The 23,822-nt window shown below is 46.5% G+C and overlaps 1 protein-coding gene across 1 annotated transcript in view; it reads left to right on the top strand.

The window, feature by feature from the left end:
- The window catches only part of SNRNP200 (small nuclear ribonucleoprotein U5 subunit 200), a 915,618-nt gene that overhangs the window by 538,865 nt on the left and 352,931 nt on the right, over positions 1–23,822 (top strand). The window contains exon 27 of the mRNA XM_029604465.1: positions 5,064–5,218. Coding sequence (XP_029460325.1) covers positions 5,064–5,218 — 155 coding nt within the window. The remainder of the gene's footprint in view (positions 1–5,063; positions 5,219–23,822) is intronic.

Raw genomic sequence — 23,822 nt, 5'->3', positions numbered from 1 at the left:
CGGGCAATCAGACTAGCCTGTCTGCGGTTCACTCACTGACTTTGAAACAAAGCGGTCAGAGTAATGTCGGACAACGCCACGACAGTGGCCTACATCAACCGGCAGGGGGGAACCAGGAGCCAACAGGTGTCCCTAGAAATAGACCCCCCTGATGGCGTGAGTGGAAGCAAACCTCCAGGAGATATCCACCGTCCACATCACCGGGAAAGACAACATCAAGGCAGACTTCCTCAGCAGGGAAAGTCTAGAGCCAGGAGAATGTAGGCTGTTGTCCGCAACCTTCAAAATGATAGTGAATCTGTGGGGGACACCGGACATGGACCTTCTGGCAAACAGATCCAACGCCAAAGTATCCAGATACTTCAGCCGCAGGCAGGAACCGCATTCCCAAGGTATTGATGTCCTTGTACAGACCTGGCCACCGGGGACTCTACTATATGTCTTCCCGCCGTGGCCCCTACTGGGTGCAATCATTCACAAGATACAACTACACAGGGGACTAGTTCTTCTGGTGGCTCCGGATTGGCCAAGAAGACCCTGGTACGCAGACATGAGAAGACTGCTGGCAGGGAACCCCCTACCCCTGCCCCCACACAGGGACCTGCTACAACAAGGTCCGATCCTCCACGAGGACCCAGCTCAATTCTCTCTTACGGTTTGGCCATTGAGAGGGCTCGCCTGAGAAAGAGCGGATACTTGGGGGCGGTAATCGACACTCTCCTTCAAGCACGCAAGTTCTCCACATCGCTAACGTACATAAGGATCTGGAGAGTATTTGAAGCCTGGTGCGAAGACCACAACATCAGGCCACGCTCATTTAAAGTTCCCTTTATCCTTGAATTCTTACAGAATGGACTACAGAAGGGTCTGTCCCTCAACTCCATCAAGGTACAGGTGGCCGCGTTGTCATGCTATGGCTCCAAGAGCGAGGGCGACAGCATAGCTTCTCACCTGGACATGTCACGCTTCCTGAAAGGAGTCAAACACATTCGCCCACCACTAAAGTGGCCGGTACCTCAGTGGAATCTCAATCTTGCTTTGGACTTCCTAGCGGGAACCGCCTTCAGAACCCTCCAAGGCCTGTCCCTCCGCCTATTAACCTTAAAGACGGTGTTTTTGCTGGCGGTGTGTTCAGCCCGCCGCATATCGGAACTACAAGCACTGTCCTGCCGTGAGCCATTCCTCAGGCTCACCTCGGGGTCCATCCAACTACGCACGGTTCCCTCCTTCCTCCCCAAAGTGGTCTCTCACTTCCACCTTAACCAGACCATCTCGCTACCAACAACGGATGGCTTGAAGAATTTGGAAGAAGCCCGTAGTCTGCACCACCTCAACATCGGCAGACTCCTATCCAGATACCTGGAAATATCCGAACCCGTACGAAAAACGGACCACCTTTTCGTCCTTCACAGCGGAAAGAGACAAGGGGAAGCGGCCTTGCGGGCAACCATCGCCCGCTGGATCAAGGAAGTCATCAAGGCGGCCTACGTAGAAGCTGGCAAGCCACCACCTCTTCAGGTCAAGGCCCATTCTACCAGAGCCCAGGCAGTATCCTGGGCAGAAACTAGAATGCTGTCACCTGCCGAGATCTGCAGAGCAGCTACATGGTCCTCCATCCATACCTTCTCCAGATTCTACCGTCTGGACGTTCAGGCTCGGGAGGACACGGCATCTGCAAGGGCAATACTAAGTGGGTCACGGGCAGCCTCCCACCCTGTTCGGGAGTAGCTTTTATACATCCCATTGGTCCTGAGTCCATCTGCTACACGCTAGGAAATGGAGAAATTACTTACCTGATAATTTTGTTTTCCTTAGTGTAGACAGATGGACTCAGCATCCCACCCTTGGCTGCCGTCACGCATGGTGTTTCAAATGATTCAAGGGTAAGCCATGTTTTCATTTACCTAGGGCATCCACCCTGCCGGGTGTCGACGCTTTCCGGTTGAGTACACTGGCGGTCTCCAACTATAGTCAATCAACCAGTTCAAGTTAATCAAGTTTTAACGTTTAACCTAGTTATGAAGTTATCCAAGTTAACCAAAGTATTAAGTTAATCAGTCAGTCACACATATATCCACAATGCTTTTCGAGGAGAATACTGAAGAGCTGCACTTCCTGAAGAGGTATATGTACTAGGGGCTGACGTCAGATTGAAATCTGATCCATCTCCAACTGCTAGCAGGAGTACACTATACCCATTGGTCCTGAGTCCATCTGTCTACACTAAGGAAAACGAAATTATCAGGTAAGTAATTTCTCCATTAAGTGGTTTATTTGATATTTCTTTACATAAGTTCATAGGCTTTTCTGAAGAGCCAGGTTTTAAGTTCTTGTCTGAATTTCTTTTTTTCTGTTAAGTCTTATTGATTCAGGTAGTTCATTCCATAGTTTGGGTCCTGCTATTGTGAACATTCGTTCTTTTACTTGGGTTAGATGAGTGTTCAGATTTGAAGGAACTTTAAGAAGATTTTTGTTTTGAGATATGTAATCTCTTTGCGGGTTGTAGCTTTTTATTGTTCTTCCTGGAGGAGGTAGATCAGTTGTTTATAATATTAAAGATGAGGGGTAATACTATGTAATGAATTCAGAACTTTATTGGAAGTGGAGGCCCAAGATGGCGGCGTGAACGGTCACAAGAGTAGCTGCTCTGAGGTTGAAATTTCCTGTTTTTGAAAATGCCTCCAAAAAGGAAAGGAAAGGTGTGGGTTTTTCCCCTGGAAACCCCCTTACCTGATGGCCAGCAGCGGATTGCTTTTGCAACCGTTTCGGTAGAATCAGGTGAAATTCTCCCCACTTCAGCGACAGGAGAGGGAGCTCCGTCGCTGTATGGGGAAACCACCCTGAGTCCCCCGCACTATCAACCCCCACCGCCTCCAGCGCCACGAGTGAACCTACTAGATGCAGCACACAAAGATGATATCATCCACTCGATGGGAGGGGCAACCCCAGTTTTATCATCCACTCGATGGGAGGGGCAACCCCAGTTTTCCTCCAGCTTGTTGGAGTCAGCATCGATAAGGATCCCAGAGGAGGTTGAAACATCTCTCTCACCGGTTGATCCTTTGGAGGAAGAAAGGAGGATAGTGGCGACATAGGCGGTGGTTTCTCCAGAGACTCTGAATATTCGTGAAGGGTGTGAGTTTTTTCAATTACTCCCGAAACCAGCTATAATAACTCTGGTTAAGTTGTGGGATCTTGTTGCTAGCCTTGGCGGGCTAGTGAGAGACTGTGAGAACAAATACTTGAAAATGGAATCAGAGATGCATTCTCTAAATCTTAATTTGGGAGGCCAGATTAAGGACCTTAATAATAGAGTTGAAATGGTGGAACAAAGCCCACTACAAGCTCAAACTGAATTTGAAATTGATAAAAGATCATGGAATCCAGTCAAAAAGACTGGAATCCTTGGAAAATCATGTGAGACATCTTAATTTAAGGTTCTTAAATTTTCCTCGTGCTTTGGGAGAGGATATCCATAGCACATTAAAAAAGTTCTTTGTGGAAAATTTAATTATATGAGTCTAAACTTCCTTTGGTGAATAAAGCTTATTTTTTGTCAAAAGTGAGAAGAAATAATGGAGTTAACCAGATGGAAGTCCTCGATAATTTGACGCAATTTTTGGACAGCTCATTGGTAGAGATAATAGATCAAGGAGTACTCCTGGTGTCATTTGTGACGAGAGAGATATAAATGATGTTCTGAGAAAATATTTTCAAAATTTTCCTAGTATTTTCTTTGGTCAAACTGTTAAAATATTCCCAGATTTTGCTAGGGCCACCCAATTAAGGAGAAGGGAGTTACTAAATATGAGATTACAAGTATTAAATTTAGGTTATACGTTTGTTTTAAAATATCCTTGCAGATGTATAATAAGAGGAAAGGATGAAAGTTTTGTATTCACTGTAACTGAACAACTAAGATCCTTCTTGGTTGCTAGGGATTTAAACAGAAATCCTGTGTAACAGATCTCCTATGATAGTCAAAAAAAAAAAAAATGAAACCCACCAAACCCGTTAAGCCAGTTTATCTTTTGTATTTGTTTCTTTAAATACTCCCTTTAAATATCAGGGCCTTTCTGTTTCCTAATTTGTGATATACCTCACTGAAAAGTTTGTAATCAGTAATTGTTATCCTGTATGTTAAGGTGAAATTACATATGTTATACGTTTTACATATATTAACAACCTGGATGAAATCAGAGGGACCTTCTTTATTATATTGGCGTTCTTCTATAATAAATCTATTAACCTTGGAAACTCTGGCTAATGCTAATCTGCCAATCAAGACTAGAAGAGCAATAAATGCAATTTGGCTACCCTTTATACTAACATTACCACATGACTCAAAGTCTTTTTCTTAATCGAATAGATATCTAAGTTGGTTTTTTTTGTTTGGAATTAGATAAATTTAAGATCCCCATTGGTGCAGGGGGGGGAGGGGGGGAAGAAGGGAGGGATGGGATGGAGGGAAGGTTTGGGGAGGAGGGATAAGAGTTAAATGGACTAGGGGAAGAAAGAGTGAACATAAGAGTTTTACAAAAAAACTTGTATGTAATCAGTTATACAGTTTGTGATGTTCATGGTTATATGGTTTTTAAAAAAAAAAAAATATATATATATATATAAACAGATTTACCATAAAATATGAATTATAAAAAAAATATCTTTATTGGAAGCCAGTGAAGATTGATTAGAGAAGGGATAATATGATCACATTTTCTAGTTCCTGTAAGGAGTCTTGCTGAAGCATTTTGGAGAAGTTGTAGTGGTTTAATAGTGCTTGCTGGAAGACCCAATAGAAGTGAGTTGCAGTAGTCCAGGTTCGAAAATATTAGTTTGTACGACACTGCGGTCATCTTGGAAGGTAAGGAATGGTTTGACAGTGTAAGATTTTGAGTTTGGAATACCCAGATTTCATTATTGTACTTATGTTTTTTAATGTTGATGTTTTCATCTGTCTGTTTCCAAGGTCATGGACTTCATGTGAGGGTATAATGTGTCATCTGCCTTTTTTTGTCTTATGGCACCTGGTATCTCATGGGCTGCTTCATGTCTTGCTGCAGGAGAGTTAATCCGGATGCCTAAGATGGGAAAGACTATTCATAAATATGTGCACCTGTTTCCAAAGCTGGATCTGTCTGTACATCTGCAGCCCATCACCAGATCCACACTGAAGGTGGAGCTTACAGTCACCCCCGACTTCCAGTGGGATGAGAAGGTGAGATGTTGAGCTAGCCAGTAGATTTATAGAAGGAATATGGCCTGAAGAAAGATTACAGTAGATAAGGACATATTGCATCTTGCATATTGTGCTGTCATAGGACTTTCTCAATTTGTGGTCTTTTTTTCTCCCCCTATTAAGTTCTCTATGTGTCTGTCTTATGTGCTTGAATTCTTCCACTGTTTTGTCTCCTACCATGTCTGCTGGAAATCTTTTCCTCTCTCCCCACCTTCAGTGAACCCGGTTTTCTCACAGTCCTTTTGAGCTTCTCTCTCTTCAGCTTCATATAATGACAATTTGTCCTTGTTCTTTTCATTCACTGGTAAATGCAACCTTCCATCTCATCCTGCTACACCAGTGCAGTCTTAAACAGGTGGGTTGTTCCCCCTACCAGCAGATGGCGGCAGAGAACACTAATTTCCTCTTGTGAAATCATCGCCACTACTTAGGGGTGGTGCAGCACAGCAGGAACCTCGATGGAGTCTCACCATGGAACCTCGAGACCCAATTCCAATAAAACAGCTGGAATTAAGGGTCTAAGTTCCTCTCTTCTAAACAGGCGGACTACTTTGGGGTCATTCCCATCCGCAACATGAGGGCCTGAACTAATACTCAAAGCAGGGTCTTAATTTAAATCCCCCTCTGGCAAGGACTTGTCCGGGATAGGTAAAGAGCCGATAAATATGGCCCTGTTTTGTGCGGCTTGTCCCCCCCAGGGACCGCCGGCTGTGGCGACAGCGGAGGTGGGTCAGAAGCACCCTGAACAGCTTGTTGTGTCGCCACCCTCAGAGTAGACAGGAGTGCCTCAGTTGCCGCACTGCAGCGAAAACAGTCCGGGGCAGGAGAGCAGCTGGGCCGAGGTTTTGGGGCCACGCGAAGTGGCAGAGTCCCTTTTTTTTATCGGCAAACTTGATGAGCCTTCTCCCCCGGGGAGACAGGATGAACATAGACTCTCCCTGGAGAGATGCGTGCGCGCCTCTCGGCATTATACAGAAAAAACGGCGCGAAAAAAAAGTATGAAATAAACTAAATGAAACCCCGGCGAAAAACAAAGGCACGGGCCCACCGAACACCAAAAGGTAAGTAAACAACAATTCAGCTGTGACTGATTATTTATTTATTTATTTTTTACCTGACCAAAACGCCGCAGCCCCCAGGAGCTGCTCCAGGTAGGGTGAGTGAGCCGGGCCCCCCGGTAACACCCCTGCCAGGAGGGTTGCTGGGCACAAAACCTCGCCAACTCCGGCAGCCTCAAAAACCAAGAGGGATAGTCCTCCCTGGACTTGGCAACCTCCCGGGAGTCAGTGAAACGGATGTGAAGAAAAAATAAAACTTTTTTTTTTTTTTTTTTAAATAACTTAAATGAAAAGAACAGGCTCTCTTCAAAAGAAAAAGAAAGCCTGCAAAAAATTACCTCCTAAACTACCTGACTAAAAAATAACAAACTACCACAGACTGCAGGGGTTAGGCATGTCCACTTCTGCTGGGAGACAGAGAAATACTGATTGACTGCAAGTGGTGCTCCAGGGTGGGTATATGTCAGAGTCATTAGAATGTTTTCTCTGCCTCCCTCTGCTAGATTGGTGACATAACCCAGGGTCTGGACTGATCCAGGTACATACAGGGAATGCTTCTTTGTGCCCTGATAGCTCATTCGTGCCTACTCCTCTCTTGGAAGGTGGATGACTCGGGGGCAAATTCCAGAGTTATTATGGAATCAGCCGTTGCCTTTTTAGCTGACACAAGCACAGACTTAGTCCGTACCTCAGCCAGAGGAGTGGCCTCTGTGGTGGCGGCAAGAAGACAACTATGGCTGTGGAATTGGTCAGCAGACGCAACCTCCAAGGCAAATCTCACAAAGATACCCTTTTAAAAGATCACTTTTCTTCAGAAACAAATTGGAAAAGCTGGCCTGATTCGTCAGTTCCCTGGCTGCCAAAAGATAAAAGAAAGCAGTTACAGCACTCCTTGCCTTTGAGGCGATCCAAGGGCTTCCAGCGCTTTTGCCACTACAGAAGCAATGTTTCAGAGGTCTTGGTCTTTTTGGAGGTCTCAGTCCTTTCGGAACTGACTGCCCAAGATAGGGGCAGGTTCGGGTTCAGTTTTGTCCTGAGCCCCCCAGTGAAAATTTGCCAACCCACCCTTGGAATGAGGAGATAGGGGTCAATTGTCCCTCTTCTACCAACAGTGGGCCGAGATCACTTCGGACAAATGGGTACTGGAGGTCATATTAGAAAGATATGCGCTGGAATTTCGCAGTACTCCTTGGGACATATTCATATCATCTCCTTGCCACTCCTAGCATAAGTAAGCAGTGGAGAAGACCCTGTTAAGGCTCCTCAGGATAAAGACTATATTCCCAGTACCTGTGTTGCAGGAAAATACGGGGCTTTATTCTATCCATTTCATTGTACCCAAGAAGGAAGGTTCCTTTCGCCCCATCCTGGACCTCGAGTGTCAACCAACATCTATGAGTGATTCATTTCTGCATTAAAACCCTATGCTTCGTGATAATGGATGTAAAATCAGGAGAAGTCTTAACTTCCCCAGACCTATCCGAAGCCTACCTACGTATTCCAATCCATCAAGAACATTTCCTATGCTTTGCAGTACTGGGTTGCATTATCCATTCGGGCGCTGCCCTTTGGCCTGGCCATTGCCCCCAGAACATTTTCCAAGATTATGGTGGTCATACCGGCAGCATTGAGAAAAGAGGGAATCCTAGTGCACCCATACTTCAATGACTGGTTGATCCGGGCAAAGTCTGTGGAAGAGAGTCTCCAGATGACCAAAAGGGTTGACCACCTTGCTTCAGGAACTTGCTTGGGTCGTAAACTTGGACAAAAGCAGTCTCAAACCCTACCAGTCCTTGGAATATCTGGGAGTCTGATTCGACAACAAGCAGGGCAAGGTCTTCCTTCCAACTACGGTTGATGTCCCAAATGCGTTGGTTGATAAGCACGATATGCCCGACGGTGTGGCCCTATCTTCAAGTTCTCGGTTTGATGGCGGCAACTCGTGAGGTAGTGCCGTGGGCGAGGTCACACATGCGACCACTTCAACGCTCCATGTTGTCACGTTGGAACTTGCAGTCTCAAGACTATTCGATTCACCTCCACTTACCAATGGAAGTATGCTCTTTCCTCCAGTGGTGGCTGCAGGAAGCTCATCTGGGCAGGGGTGTGCCCCTGTCCTCTCCAAACTGGCTGGTCCTCACGACAGATGCAGGCTCTAGGGCTGGGGAGCTCACTTTTAGGAACTGATGGTCTAGGGACATTGGTCCAAGGAAGAGGCCCTCTGGAACATTAACTGCCTGGAAGCCCAGGCAGTCAGATTGGCATGTCTACAATTCAGCCACAGACTCCAGGGTCAAGCAGTCTGCGTAATGTCTGACAACACAACAATGGTAGCCTACATCAACTGCCAGGGTGGAACCAAAAGCCAGCAAGTGTCACAGGAGATAGACCTCCTTATGGAATGGGCAGAAATACAGCTTCAGATGATCTCAGCCTCCCACATCCCAGGAAAAGACAACGTCAGAGCAGACTTTCTAAGCAGGAAAGTCTGGATCCAGAAGAGTGGGCGTTGTCGGCCAAAGCCTTTCAGCTTTTGCTAGGATCTCCTGTCCATCGACCTGCTGGCCTCATCTCACAACTCGAAGGTTCCCTGATACTTCAGTAGCAGAAGAGAGCAGTGGTCCTTGGGGATCGACACTCTCGTTCAGACCTGGCCAGAAGAGGAGTTGCTATATATATTTATTTATTTATTTATTTTAGATTTTTAGATTTTTTTTTTTATACCGGTGTTCCTGTATAGAATACAGATCACATCGGTTTACATTGAAACAGAACATAAATTTTTGCCTGGAGGCATTACATAAAACAAGGTTATGGAACTTGGAAAAGGGTAACTAGATCAAAATTAACATTGTAATGTAAACATATTGGCTAACAAGCCTCATTTAGCAGTATAAACAAGAACAAAAAAACAAAACAAAAAGCACAACAGAAAAGTCACATGAGACCTGCAGCAAGAGATTGGATACAGAGTCGAGTAGAAGTATAGAACCTGGGGAATGCGATGATGAGGGACTCTTGCTGGCTGTAGTGGCTTCCTCCGTGGCCCCTGCTGGGCAGGGTCATTCGCAGAGTTGAGCACCACGGAGGATTAGTTCTACTAGTTGCTCTAGATTCGCCCAAGTGTCTGTGGTATGCAGACATGCGGAGACTCCTGGTGGAGACCTTTTTGTGCCTCCCACCACACAGGGACCTGCTACAGCAGGGACACAGTCCTTTACGAGGATCTGACTCTATTCTGTCTTATGGTCTGGAGCTTAAGAGGGCTCGCCTGATGAAACGAGGATATTTGGCAGAAGTAGTTGCCACCTTACTCCACGCGCAGAAGTTCTCTACGTCCCTAGCATATGTGCAGGTCTGGGGAGTATTTGAGGCCTGGTGCGAGGAACACTGTTTCCTCCTCGGATGGTCAAAATCCCATTAATTCTGGAATTTTTGCAGGACGGCTTGAATAACTGCTTGAAGGTTCAGGTAGTGGCGCTCTCCTGTTTTAGGGATGAGATGCATGGAACCCACCTGTTGGCTCATCTGGATGTGGCCTGTTTTCTGAAAGGGGTGAAGCATCTCCTGCCACCTTTATGTTGACTGGTTCCCTTGTGGAGTGTTAATCTAGTATTGGAGTTTTGGTAGGGCTCTCCTTTCGGCTGCTACTCAGCTTTCCTTGCGTTCATTAACCTTAAAAACGGTGTTCCTGGTGGCTATGTGCTTGGCACATTGCATCTCTGAATTACAGACCTTGTCGTGTCGAGAACTGTTCCTCCAGATGACTCCAGGAGCGTTACAGCTTCATACCGTTCCATCCTTCTTGCTCAAGGTAGTTTCAGATTTTCATTTGAATCAGTCCATTTCATTACCATCCCTAGATAAGCACATGGTCATGGAAAAATACCACCTCCTCCGTCATTTGAATGTCAGTAGGCTTTTGATGTGATATCTAGAAGTTTCAGAACCAATCCGAAAGATGGACCCACTGATTAGCCTTCACGGTGGAAAGAAGCAGGGTGAACCAGCTTCGCGGGCTACCATAGATTGCTGTATTAAGGAGGTGGTCACAGGATCCTATTTGGAGGCAGGAAAACCATTACCTTTTCAGGTTTAAACTCATTTCACTAGGGCTCAGGCTGTCTCCTGAATGGAAGCTAGACTGCTGCTCCAGTCGACATTTGCCGAGTAGTGATGTGGTCCTCCTTGCACACCTTCTCCAGGTTCTATTACCTGGACGTTCAGGCCCGAGAGGATGCAGCCTATGGGTGGTGTTAACCGGACTGCAGGCAGTCTCCCGCCCCGATTGGGAGTAGCTTTTGTACATCCCATTGGTCCTGAGTCCATCTGGCTACAAGCTAGGAAATGGAGGAATTACTTACCTAATAATTTTGTTTTCCTTAGTGTAGACAGATGGATTCAACAATCTGCCCACGGCTGTCCAAGAACGATGCCAAGGATTCGCCCGCGGAGTGAATATTGGTTCCAAGACATTACAAGTTATCTGTAATCCATTCCCTAGATCTAATTTTACTGGGGTTCAGTGTTTGGTTGAGTACAGTTATGGTTATCTATTTTTAATCAAATTTTTAATCACGTTTTTTCAATAGTATGTCCACAGTGGCTTTTGAAGAGAATACTGAAGGGCTGAGGTCCCTGCAGGGGTGTATGTAGGGTGATGTCAACTTTGAAACCTGACTTCATCTCCATCTGCTGGCAGGGAAGCATAACCCATTGATCCTGAGACCATCTGTCCACACTAAGGAAAATGAAATTATCAGGTAAATAATTTCTCCATTTCGAGTTCATGGCTCTTTTTCTCCCATGCTGGGTCCCTCGCTCCTTTCCCAGTCTTAGCTAGAGGCGTCTCGGTAAATACATTCTTTGCGGTCAGTTACTGATGGTGCCATCTTCCAGTGGCCGCTGGCCATCGACTGCTCAGCGGTTGCTTTTTTCCATGGCGTCCTCCAGTTTCTGCCGCTGCCCCCAGTGACCCTGGACCATGTCCATCACAGACCCCCACAATGTCTCCATTCTGTGCCTGGAGGCCTCGCATGATGTATGTGGCTGCTCGTTTTGTTCTTAGATGACCTCCAAGGGTCACTGATCATGTCTGGACAAGATGGACAAGCTTTTGGGGGCCAGGAAGTCCGAACCCTCAACATAGGTGTCGGGTGCACCGTCTTGTCCTCTCCTCTGCTGATTTCCAAGCTAAAAGTAGTTACTGGGCATCAGCCCCTGTATATCTCTTCCTTCTCTAGGTCTAGATTGCCGCCATCCTCGGCACTGGGGAAGACCGGGCCCGAGCATCAGGGAAAATCGAGGAGGCCCCATCATTGATAACCTTCCTCCCATGGCTCGAAGCTCGAAAAGGTACCGGCATCGTCCACGATGCCACCGAAATGACCCTGTGTCGATGAGGCATTGATGCCCATTGAGGCCAAGGGCCCAAGGCAGTCCCCACCGGTATTGGTTGCAGGGCACTGGTTCCCCTCGGGACTCCAAGGGAAACCAGGTTGTGCCTCCTCCTCCTCAAGATGCACTATCATCGACAGCATTTGAGGAGGAGTTGGAGCGAAGAATGTGGTTGGCGGTGGGACGAGCCCTGCAGGGCATTGAGCTGCTGGCCCCTTCGGGGCCTCTGCCACTATCGGACCCTGTACGATCCATGCTGGCACCGTTGCTTGAGTGCTTGGATAGGCTTCTCTGTGCACTGCCGACAAAACCTGCGCCAATGTCTCAGGAGCCCTCATAAGAACATGCCATACTGGGTCAGACCAAGGGTCCATCAAGCCCAGCATCCTGTTTCCAACAGTGGCCAATCCAGGCCATAAGAACCTGGCAAGTACCCAAAACCTAAGTCTATTCCATGTTACCGTTGCTATTAATAGCAGTGGCTATTTTCTAAGTCAACTTATTAGCAGGTAATGGACTTCTCCTCCAAGAACTTATCCAATCCTTTTTTAAACACAGCTATACTAACTGCATTAACCACATCCTCTGGCAACAAATTCCAGAGTTTAATTGTGTGTTGAGTGAAAAAGAAGTTTCTCCGATTAGTTTTAAATGTGCCACATGCTAACTTCATGGAGTGCCTCCTAGTCTTTCTATTACCCAAAAGAGTAAATAACAGATTTACATCTACCTGTTCTAGACCTCTCATGATTTTAAACAGCTCTATCATATCCCCCCTTAGCCGTCTCTTCTCCAAGCTGAAAAGTCCTTACCTCTTTAGTCTTTCCTCATAGCCGTTCTCTGTACCTTCTCCTTCGCAATTATATCTTTTTTGCAATGCGGCGACCAGAATTGTACACTATTCAAGGTGCAGTCTCACCATGGAGACTCCAGCATTATGACATTTTCCATTTTATTCACCATTCCCTTTCTAATACATCCCAACATTCTGTTTGCTTTTTTGACTGCCGCAGCACACTGAACAGACTATTTCAATGTGTTATCCACTGACGCCTAGATCTTTCTTTTCTTGGGTAGTAGCACCTAATATGGAACCCAACATTGTGTAATTATAGCATGGGTTATTTTTCCCTATATGCATCACCTTGCACTTATCCATATTAAATTTCATCTGCCATTTGGATGCCCAATTTTCCAGTCTCACAAGGTCTTCCTGCAATTTATCACAATCTGCTTGTGATTTAACTACTCTGAACAATTTTGTGTCATCTGCAAATTTGATCACCTCACTTGTCGTATTTCTTTCCAGATCATTTATAAATATATTGAAAAGTAAGGGTCCCAATACAGATCCCTGAGGCACTCCACTGCCCACTCCCTTCCACTGAGAAAATTGTCCATTTAATCCTACTCTCTGTTTCCTGTCTTTTAGCCAGTTTCCAGTTTACGAAAGGACATCGCCACCTATCCCATGACTTTTACTTTTCCTAGAAGCCTCTCATGAGGAACTTTGTCAAACGCCTTCTGAAAATCCAAGTACACTACATCTACCTGTTCACCTTTATCCACGTGTTTATTAACTCCTTCAAAAAAGTGAAGCAGATTTGTGAGGCAAGACTTGCCCTGGGTAAAGCCATGCTGACTTTGTTCCATTAAACCATGTCTTTCTATATGTTCTGTGATTTTGATGTTTAGAACACTTTCCACTATTTTTCCTGGCACTGAAGTCAGGCTAACTGGTCTGTAGTTTCCCGGATCGCCCCTGGAGCCCTTTTTAAATATTGGGGTTACATTAGCTATCCTCCAGTCTTCAGGTACAATGGATGATTTTTAATGATAGGTTACAAATTTTTACTAATAGGTCTGAAATATAATTTTTGAGTTCCTTCAGAACTCTGGGGTGTATACCATCCGGTCTAGGTGATTTACTACTCTTCAGTTTGTCAATCAGGTCTTCTAGATTCACTGTGATTTGGTTCAGTCCATCTGAATCATTACCCATGAAAACCTTCTCCAGTATGGGTACCTCCCCAACATCCTCTTCAGTAAACACCGAAGCAAAGAAATCATTTAATCTTTCCACAATGGTCTTATCTTCTCTCAATGGGACAGTGCTATACCGGGATACAAATTATATCGCAATGACAAGAGAGGAGCATCTGGGAGGTGGGGTGGTACTTTATGTCCAGGATGGCATAAAGTACCACCAGGATGGCATAGAGTCCAACAGGATAAAGATCTTACATGAAACTAAATGCACAATCAAATCTTTATGGGTAGAAATCCCTTGTGTGTTGGGGAAGAGTATAGTGATACAAGTATATTACTGTCCACCTGGCCAAAATGGTGAGATGGACAGTGAAATGCTAAGAGAAATTAGGGAAGCTAACCAAATTGGTAGTGCAGTAATAATGGGAGATTTCAATTACCCCAGTATTGACTGGGTAAAGGTAACATTAGGACATGCTAGAGAGGGAAAGTTCCTGGATGGAATAAATGACAGTTTTATGGAACAATTGGTTCAGGAGCTGATGAGAGAGGGAGCAATTTTAGATCTAATTCTCAGTGGAGCACAGGGTTTGGTGGGACTGCTTGTCAGTAATGATCATAATATGATCAAATTTGAATTAATGACTGGAAGGTGATCAGTAAACAAATCCACAGCTCTAGTGCTAAACTTTCAAAAGTGAAACTTATAAAATGAGAAAAATAGTTAGAAAAAAACTGAAATGAGCAGCTACAAAGGTAAAAAGTGTGCAAGAGGTGTGGACATTGTTACAAAAAAATACCATCCTAGAAACACAGTCCAGATGTATTCCACACATGAAGGAAGGCAAATAGATTACTGGCATGGTTAGGTGAGGTGAAAGAAAAATGGCGCTGAGGCGCCATTTTTTTGAACAAGTATGGTGAGACATTATTTGTCCAGGACATTGAAGAATATTGGCTGTATGAAATAACGAGTACTGCGAGATGATCCCCTGAAGAAGATTGTTTCACAATCGAAACATGATTCATGTCGGGAACGATTTGATTACATTTCACATTGACTCGGCTAAGTATTCTTTTATAGAAGATTTAGAAATAATAGAGTGAAAAATTATGAGTGAGAGGCGATAAATTAGGTTTTTGCATATTGGTATACCTTTTTTAAGGGTGTTTAGAATGTAGTTTATGGATAAATTATTTGGAATAAAGTTTTGAATAGGGACTGACTATATGACAATAAATGATTAAAAAGGAGTTACACTTTGCTTTGTAAGCTGATTAAAGCTTGCGGCCCATTGCGAGGCGAGAGGCTGCAGATGTAAATTCTTTAAAGCAAAGACTGATTTATGATATTGTCATTTGTCAATTAAGTGGATGGGAGATTGATATTGGACATTGATCCTTTTCCCTCTCTTTTATATTTGTGAATTATGCCTCTGTATTGCATCATGGTGAGAGTGCACCTTGAATATTGTGTACAATTCTGGTCACCGCATCTCAAAAAAGATATAGTTGCGATAGAGAAGGTACAGAGAAGGGTGACCAAAATGATAAAGGGATGGAACGACTCCCCTATGAGAAAAGACTAAAGAGGTTAGGGCTGTTCAGCTTGGAGAGGAGACGGCTGAGGCGGGATATGATAGAGGTGTTTAAAATCATGAGAGGTCTTGAACGAGTACTTGTGCGCCTAAGGCTGCAACCTAAACTTGAGCGTGCATTTGCACAGGTACTTGTGCATGTACAACTGCGACTTAGCGTTGAGTGCACATATGCATGTGTCCTGGAGGGGTGTGCGTGTAAGCCCAGGTTGCATTGGTGTGCACACAGGAGGCGGCCTAGAGCCAAAGTTCAGGAGAGTTAGGCGCCAGGGACAAACAGATCCAAGTGCCATGCTATCTGTGAGGCTTGCAGTCTGATAGCAATTCAGTCCTCATTCTTTCTCCATTTGTGTCAGTGCTGTTTTGATGCTCAAAGCGAATTGACTATTACAACTTTTGCCCATGTTGAGACATCCCCCTTGTCCTATCGTGTCTCTGGAAGGGGAGTGGAGTGGGAGGTGAGTCAGTGTTCCTGAAGGCAGACGCCTCCCCGAGAGAGGTTGGAGAGAGCAACGTTGGGCCTATGGACTCTGGTATAGATCTATCCTCCTCCTGGGTGAAATGTTTCCAGGGCCCGCAGTCGAAGCAGCCTACTATGGAGGGATCATGTGCTTGGGCCTCCCATTTGTCAGTCTCAACAGGCAAATGTCGCAGGGAGACTGTCCATGGTAATGTTAAAAGGAGTGTGGATCATAAGACATCGGAGGATTCCAATGGGGATTTGGTTTTCTCACTTCTAGAAGAGGGAGAAATTGCATTTTCCTAGCATGTAGCAGATGGACTCAGGACCAATGGGTTTAGTGTAATCCTGATAGCAGTTGGAGACGGAGTCAGATTTCATTCTGACGTCAGCACTACATATACCCGTGCAGGAAGCTCTGTTCTTTAGTATTTCTCAGTCTCCTTAGCAGTTTGGGACTCTACACATGCTTGCACAGCGTTAGAAAATCCAAACCAAAGAAGAAAGAAAATTCCAAAATCTTACCTCTACAAGACAAGCCCTGCTCTCCTGCAGTGATACCTAAGGGTCCCTCCCCCAGTCGAGAATTCCTGACGTGATTTCCGAGATCCCTCCGAGGTAAGCCTCGGTCCAGTAGCTGGTTCCCGGTGTGGACTTAGCCCCCAGGAACGGGAGTGGCTGAGTGGCAGCGGGTGCAAAACCGAGCACGGCGGTGAAGGTATTTCCCTCTCCCCTCGCAGCCGGAGACCGCCCGGCACGAGACCGGGAAGCACCAAGACAAGGTAAGATAGAAAACATTTCTTAAAGTCTCCAGTCTCCAAGGCTCGGATAGCCGCACAGATTGCCCTCCGGCATCTGTCCTATTGGGTTGAACAGCCCCGTCCGGGCTAGACCCCGATTCGGTACTAGGGTTCTCCCACGTGGGGACCCTCCGGGGGGGGCCACCATCTTGCCCGCGGGGTCGCCGGCGCCATTTCCCCCCCTTGATCGCTGTATTGTCCGCACAACTGAGCCGTGCGCACAGCAGCGAGCCGGGCACATAAACTACTTGTGCACACAGCGGTGCGCGCATCTGTGCCGTGCGCACAGCGGCACGCTCAACGGCGCCGGGTGCACAAATTAAGCCTGTGTGCGCATCTCTCTAGGCGCACATAGCGGTCTGCATGCACATCTTCCACAGCTTGCACACACATCTTCAGCGCACCTGGCGCGTGTATCTAAGCCTCTCGATGTGCACATTTAGGCGCACAGACGAGTTTTGAATGACCCCTACGCGGCCACCCTACGCAGCCACCGGCCAAGAAAGCCAAGGGATAAGCCCTCTGCCGAGCCTGCCACGTGAGAGCTGCGCAACACGAAGGACCTGGGGGAATCAGGACAAGTCCCCCCCCAGTAGAGGAATTCTGGCTTCACCAGCGATAGTACCCCGGATCTCTCTATCCTCGGCTTGGCCCCTTGGGGAATGCCGCTGGGTTCAATATGGACCCAGGAACTTTTTCCTGGGTCGAAATCTTCAAAGGGCTGCAAACCTTTGTCCAGGCACAATCTGTGCCATCGGTGACACAGCCACAGCTTCCACCAAAAGACCAAAATCTTCCAGGCCCCCTCTTGGCCTCCACGAGACATGTCCCCTCCGGACAAAAGCCTCCCTTTAGGGGACACAAACACCTCGGAAAAAGAGCCAGACTCCCTGGGATGAGGAGAAATCCCTCCAGGAACGGAACCATACTGAACCATGATGCATTTCTTCTCCAAAGATGAGTTATCAGATCTCGTGTGAGTCTGAAGACGCTGGGACATCCCAGGCACAAGCACCACAGCGGAAGTCAAAGACTAACCCTGTTTTGGTCGGGCTTTGTCAGGCCTCATGCTATTTCCCAGTGCTACAGGGCCGTACAACAACTGATTGACCTGGAATGGAATACGCCGGAGGCCAATTTCAAAGAAGGACAGGCCCTAGAAGACCTATATCCCCTGGAACCCTTAGCGAAAGAACTCCTGGGATTCCCCAAAGTGAACGCCATGGTCTGCACTGTCGCAAAGTGCACTACCATCCCAATCGAAGGAGGAGCTTCACTCAAGGATACCCAGGACAGACGTCAGGAATCCATCCTTAAACAGTCATTTGATATCACAGCTATGTCCCTTCAGATCACTGCCTGCTGCGCCGTGGTGAAATGTGCCTGCTTGTCACTTTCCAGGAATGCAACCACGTCCATAGAAACATTAGAACCGGCGATATCTTTCCTCACAGATGCGACCTCCAACCTGATGCGCACCTTAGCCAAGGGCGTCTCATCCATAGTGGCAGCCAGAAGGCAACTCTGGCTCCGAAGTTGGTCAGCCGACACGACTTCCAAGACGAAACTCACGAGAATGCCCTTCAAAGGAGCCCTCCTGTTCGGCAGCGAACTGGAGAAGTTAGCCGACAGATGGGGCGAATTCCCAGTACCTTGGCTACCAGAGGACAGGAACAAAAGAAGCCAATGCCCCTCTCCCCGAACACCCAAGGGCAGAGGAACGCAGCGTTTTAGACCATACAAAAACAAATACCAAGCACCTCACCCCGCAGGCAGGGGCCAGTCCTTTTGGAACAGACACAACAAGAAGGGAGCCAGCTCAGGTACAGGCCCCAGCTACACCCCGCAATGAGAATCAACAGACCCATCCAGAGGAAGAAGCCACAGGGGGCAGGCTTGCCTTATTCTACCAAAATGGGTCGAGATAACCGTCAGACAAGTGGGTTCTAACCATCATTCGAGAGGGATACTACCTGGTCTTCCACAGCATCCCTCCAGACAAATTTGTGAAATCCCCTTGCCACTCCCTCTCCAAGAGGATGGCAGTGGAAACCACACTGACAAAATTGCTCGCCCTAAAGGCTGTAACACTGGTGCCCACGCACTACAAAATACTGAACACTATTCCATCTATTTTATCGCCCCCAAGAAAGAGGGAACGTTCCTGCCCATCCCGGACCTCAAGTCCGTCAACTGCTACCTTAGGGTACCACATTTCCCACATGGAAACCCTAGGCTCGGTCATAAGGGCAGTACAGCCGGGAGAATTTCTGACCTCTCTGGATCTGTCAGAAGCCTATCTCCACATCCTGGTCTATTACGACCACAAGTGCTTTCTATGCTTCGCAATCTTGGACCATCATTACCAGTTCAGGGAACTGCCCTTCGGACTGGCCATGGCCCCTCTGATGTTCGCCAAATCATGATTGTAGTGGCGGCGACACTGAGAAAAGAAGGAATCCTCGTACAACCCGTATCTGGACGATTGGCTGATCAGGGCAAAATCGCCAGAGGAAAGTCACCAGGCGACCACCAGAGTCCAGAATCTACTGCAGACTCTCGAGTGGGTCTTCAACACAACCAAAATTTGCCTGCAGCCCTCCCAATCACTAGAATACCTGGGAGTCCGGTTCAACACCAAAACCAAGACAAGGTTGTTCTTCGCCTCATAAGGAGAAGGAAATTGATGGACCAGTTGCAAAAACTGTTGAACTATGCTCGGTCCAAGATATGGGACTACCTCCAAGTCCTCAGCCTCATGTTATCGACCCTAGAAGTCATCTCATGGGCAAAAGCCCACATGCGACCACTTCAACATTCCCTACTGTCACGCTGGAACCCGATGTCCCAGGACTACACCATTTGCCTCCAACTACTGGCAGAGGCATGGACCCAGCTCCAATGGTGGCTACAAGAAGACCATCTGAGCAAGGGAGTAAGGCTATCCCCACCAACCTGGGTCTTGCTCACCACGGATGCGAGCCTATGAGGGTGGGGAGCCCACTGCCAGAAACTGATGGCCCAGGGGCAATGGGACAAGGAAGAGTCTGGATGGAACATAAGAACATAAGAAATTGCCATGCTGGGTCAGACCAAGGGTCCATCAAGCCCAGCATCCTGTTTCCAACAGAGGCCAAACCAGGCCACAAGAACCTGACACTTACCCAAACACTAAGAAGATCCCACACTACTGATGCCATTAATAGCAGTGGCTATTCCCTAAGCAAACTTGATTAATAGCCGTTAATGGACTTCTCCTCCAAGAACTTATCCAAACCTTTTTTGAACCCAGCTACACTAACTGCACTAACCACATAATCTGGCAACAAATTCCAGAGCTTTATTGTGCGTTGAGTGAGAGAGAATTTTCTACGATTAGTCTTAAATGTGCTACTTGCTAACTTCATGGAATGCCCCCTAGTCTTTCTATTATTCGAAAGTGTAAATAACCGAGTCACATCTACTCGTTCAAGACCTCTCATGATCTTAAAGACCTCTATCATATCCCCCCTCAGCAGTCTCTTCTCCCAGCTGAACAGCCCTAACCTCTTCAGCCTTTCCTCATAGGGGAGCTGATCCATCCCCTTTATCATATTGGTTGCCCTCCATCGCAACTATATCTTTTTTGAGATGTGGCGACCAGAATTGTACACAGTATTCAAGGTGCGGTCTCACCATGGAGCGATTATAGAGGCATTATGACATTTTCCGTTTTATTAACCATTCCCTTCCTAATAATTCCTAACATTCTGTTTGCTATTTTGACTGCTGCAGCACACTGAGCTGACGATTTTAAAGTATTATCCACTATGATGCCTAGATCCTTTTCCTGAGTGGTAGCTCCTAATATGGAGCCTAACATCATGTAACTACAGCAAGGGTTATTTTTCCCTATATGCAACACCTTGCACTTGTCCACATTAAATTTCATCTGCCATTTGGATGCCCAATCTTCCAGTCTTGCAAGGTCCTCCAGGAATGTATCACAGTCTGCTTGTGATTTAGCTACTCTGAATAATTTTGTATCATCTGAAAATTTGATAACCTCACTCGTCGTATTCCTTTCCAGATCATTTATATATATATATTGAAAAGCACCGGTCCAAGTACAGATCCCTGAGGCACTCCACTATTTACCCTTTTCCACTGAGAAAATTGACCATTTAATCCTACTCTCTGTTTCCTGTCTTTTAACCAGTTTGTAATCCACGAAAGGACATCGCCTCCTAGCCCATGACTTTTTAGTTTTCGTAGAAGCCTCTCATGAAGGACTTTGTCAAACGCCTTTTCAAAATCCAAATACACTATATCTACCAGTTCACCTTTATCCACATGTTTATTAACCCCTTCACAAAAATGAAGCAGATTTGTTAGGCAAGACTTCCCTTGGGATAAATTCATGTTGACTGTGTTCCATTAAACCATGTCTTTCTATATGCTCTACGATTTTGATCTTGAGAATAGTTTCCACTATTTTTCCTGGCACTGAAGTCAGTCTCACTGGTCTATAGTTACCCGGATCACCCCTGGAGCCTTTTTTAAATATTGGGGTTACATTAGCCACCCTCCAGTCTTCAGGTACAATGGATGATTTAAATGATAGGTTACAAATTTTAACTAATAGATCAGAAATTTCATTTTTGAGTTCCTTCAGTACCCTTGGATGCATACCATCCGGTCCAGGTGATTTACTACTCCGGAACTGGTATCTCCCCAACATCCTCATTGGTAAAAATGGAAGCAAAGAATTCATTTAGTCTTTCTGCAATGGCCTTGTCTTCCCTAAGAGCCCTTTTAACCCCTCTGTCATCTAATGGTCCATCCAACTCCCTCACGGGTTTCTTGCTTTGGATATATTTTAAAAAGTTTTTGAGTTTTTGCCTCTATGGCCAATTTCATTTCAAATTCTCTCTTCACCTGTCTTATCAGTGTTTTACACTTAACTTGAAAATGCTTATGTTTTATCCTATTTTCTTCAGATGGATCCTTCTTCCAATTTTTTAAGGATTTTTTTGGCTAAAATAGCCTCTTTCACCTCACCTTTTAACCATGACGGTAATCGTTTTGCCTTCTTTCCACCTTTCTTAATGTGTGGAATACATATGGACTGTGCCTCTAGGATTGTATTTTCAAACAATGTCTGTGCCTGTTGAACACTTTTAACCTTTGCAGCTGCAACTTTCAGTTTTTTTTCTATTTTCCTCATTTTATCCCAACCAGGACCCGGGCAGACTTTGATTTAACTACTGTATTTTTCGCTCAATAAGGCATACTTTTTTTTCCCCAAAAGTGGGGGGAAACTGTCTGTGCATCTTATGGAGCAAATATAAAAAAAAAAAAACACAACAAACTAACTACAACCCCCCCCCTCCCCCCCAAGACCTGCCAAAAGTCCCTGATGGTCCAGCGGGGTCCGGGAGCTATCTCTTGCACTTGGGCCGTCGGCGCCAAAAATGTGCCGACGGCCCAAGTGCAGGAGATCGCTCCCGGACCCCCACCGAACCACCAGGGACTTTTGGCAGGTCTGGGGGGGGGGGGGTCAGGAGGGTGGGGGGGTTGTAGTTAATTAAATTTGGGGGGGAGGCTTTGTTTAATTTTTCCCCCAGAAGAGAGAACGATAAAAGTTTTTCTGATCTGGGGATGGACCGAGATGATCCTCCCCAGACCCTGTAAACGTAATGGGGACAAAAAAAAATGTTATGCATTCCCCTAATTTGCTCCATAAGACGCACCAACGCCCGGAACAGAGCCGGTTTAGCACACTTTTTTTTTTTTTTTTTTTTTTTTTATATTCCCTGTCTAAATCCTAGTGCATTTAATGGTCAGGTGCATTGTATGGAGCGAAAAATACAATAGTTTTGGCCATTTAAGTTTTTTTGGCTCCGACGATCCCCCCCCCCCCCCCCCCCCCCCCCCCCGGGATGCAAGCCAAGCAAAACCCTCCCTAGAGAGCCGCGCACAGACCAACCCGCACGTGCGGCAAACGGACAAACGCAGCATCGAGTCGTGACAGGAAAATAAAGCTAAAATAAAATTCAATGAATGAACAGCAAAACGAAAGGCACATAAACGTGCTGCGACAGGGAGTGAAGGCGAGAGAGCCGGTGCAGAGAAAAACAAAAGCAAAAACTTTCCTTAAATTATATAACTTGCCCGGCAGTGGTCCAAGATGCTGATTCCTTCGGGTGGAGTGAACCGGGCTCCCCGGTGTCCGCACCAACTGCTAAATAGATAAGTAGGGCCCTCGATCCTGTGAAGCAGCTGGCTCAGACCAGTGAGGGATGGTTCTCTCAGAACCTAACGACAACCTGGGAGGCAGTAGAGGAGGACCGGAAGGCTCATCTGCATACTGCTCCCAGCATCCCCCGGGAGAGGAGTCCAGAGGTCACCGCAAGCGATCCAGGGATTGACTTCCACAGCCCCCAGCTTCCAGAGGCTCCGCACCCTTTGCAGTAGAGGAGGACCTTGATGGAGTTGAGAGACAGTCTCTTCTTTAAGCCGTCCTGCAGAACATCCAGGATCATGGGGATTTTGACTGTCTGCGGAAGGATGTCGCGGTCTTCACACCAGGCTTCAAATATTCTCTATATTTGTATGTAGGTTAGAGATGTGGAAAACGTGCGTGCTCGGAGCAAGATGTCAGTCACTGCCCCCGAGTATCCTCTCTTCTTCAGGCAAGTCCTCTCAATGGCCAGACCGTAAGAGAGAATCGAGTGGAGGATCGGTCCTTGCTGGAGCAGGTCCCTGTGTGGAGGTAGACACAGGGGGTTCCCCGCCAGAAGTCTTTGCATGTCTGCATTCCATGGCCTTCTTGTCCAGTCCTGGGCCACTAGAAGTACTAGCCCTTTGTGATGTTCTATCTTGTGGATGATTCCAGCCAATAGTGGCCATGGGGGAAAGGCGTACAGCAGGTCCTCATGTGGCCAGGTCTGAACGAGGGCATTGATCCCCTGGGATTGTTGTTCTCGTCTGCGGCTGAAGAAGTTGGGAACTTGGGCATTGGACCAGGTTGCCAGAAGATCCATGGCTGGTGTTCCCCAGCAGTTTACTATCAACTGGAAGACTGTGGTCGACAGCATCCATTCCCCTGGGTCTAGACTTTCTCTGCTGAGGTAATCCGCAGTGATGTCTTTTCCCGCGGTTTGCCTCTGCCCACGCCATTAGGGGGTCTATTTCCAGGGACACCTGTTGGCTTCTGGTTCCTCCCTGGCGGTTGATGTAGGTCACTGTTGTGGCGTTGTCTGACATGACTGACAGATTCGCCCCAGAGTCTATGACTGA

The sequence above is a fragment of the Rhinatrema bivittatum genome, chromosome 5, assembly GCF_901001135.1.
Source record: "Rhinatrema bivittatum chromosome 5, aRhiBiv1.1, whole genome shotgun sequence".
NCBI lineage: Eukaryota > Metazoa > Chordata > Amphibia > Gymnophiona > Rhinatrematidae > Rhinatrema > Rhinatrema bivittatum.
Note: the sequence above shows the minus strand (reverse complement) of the source record. Positions and strands in the feature narration are given on the sequence as shown.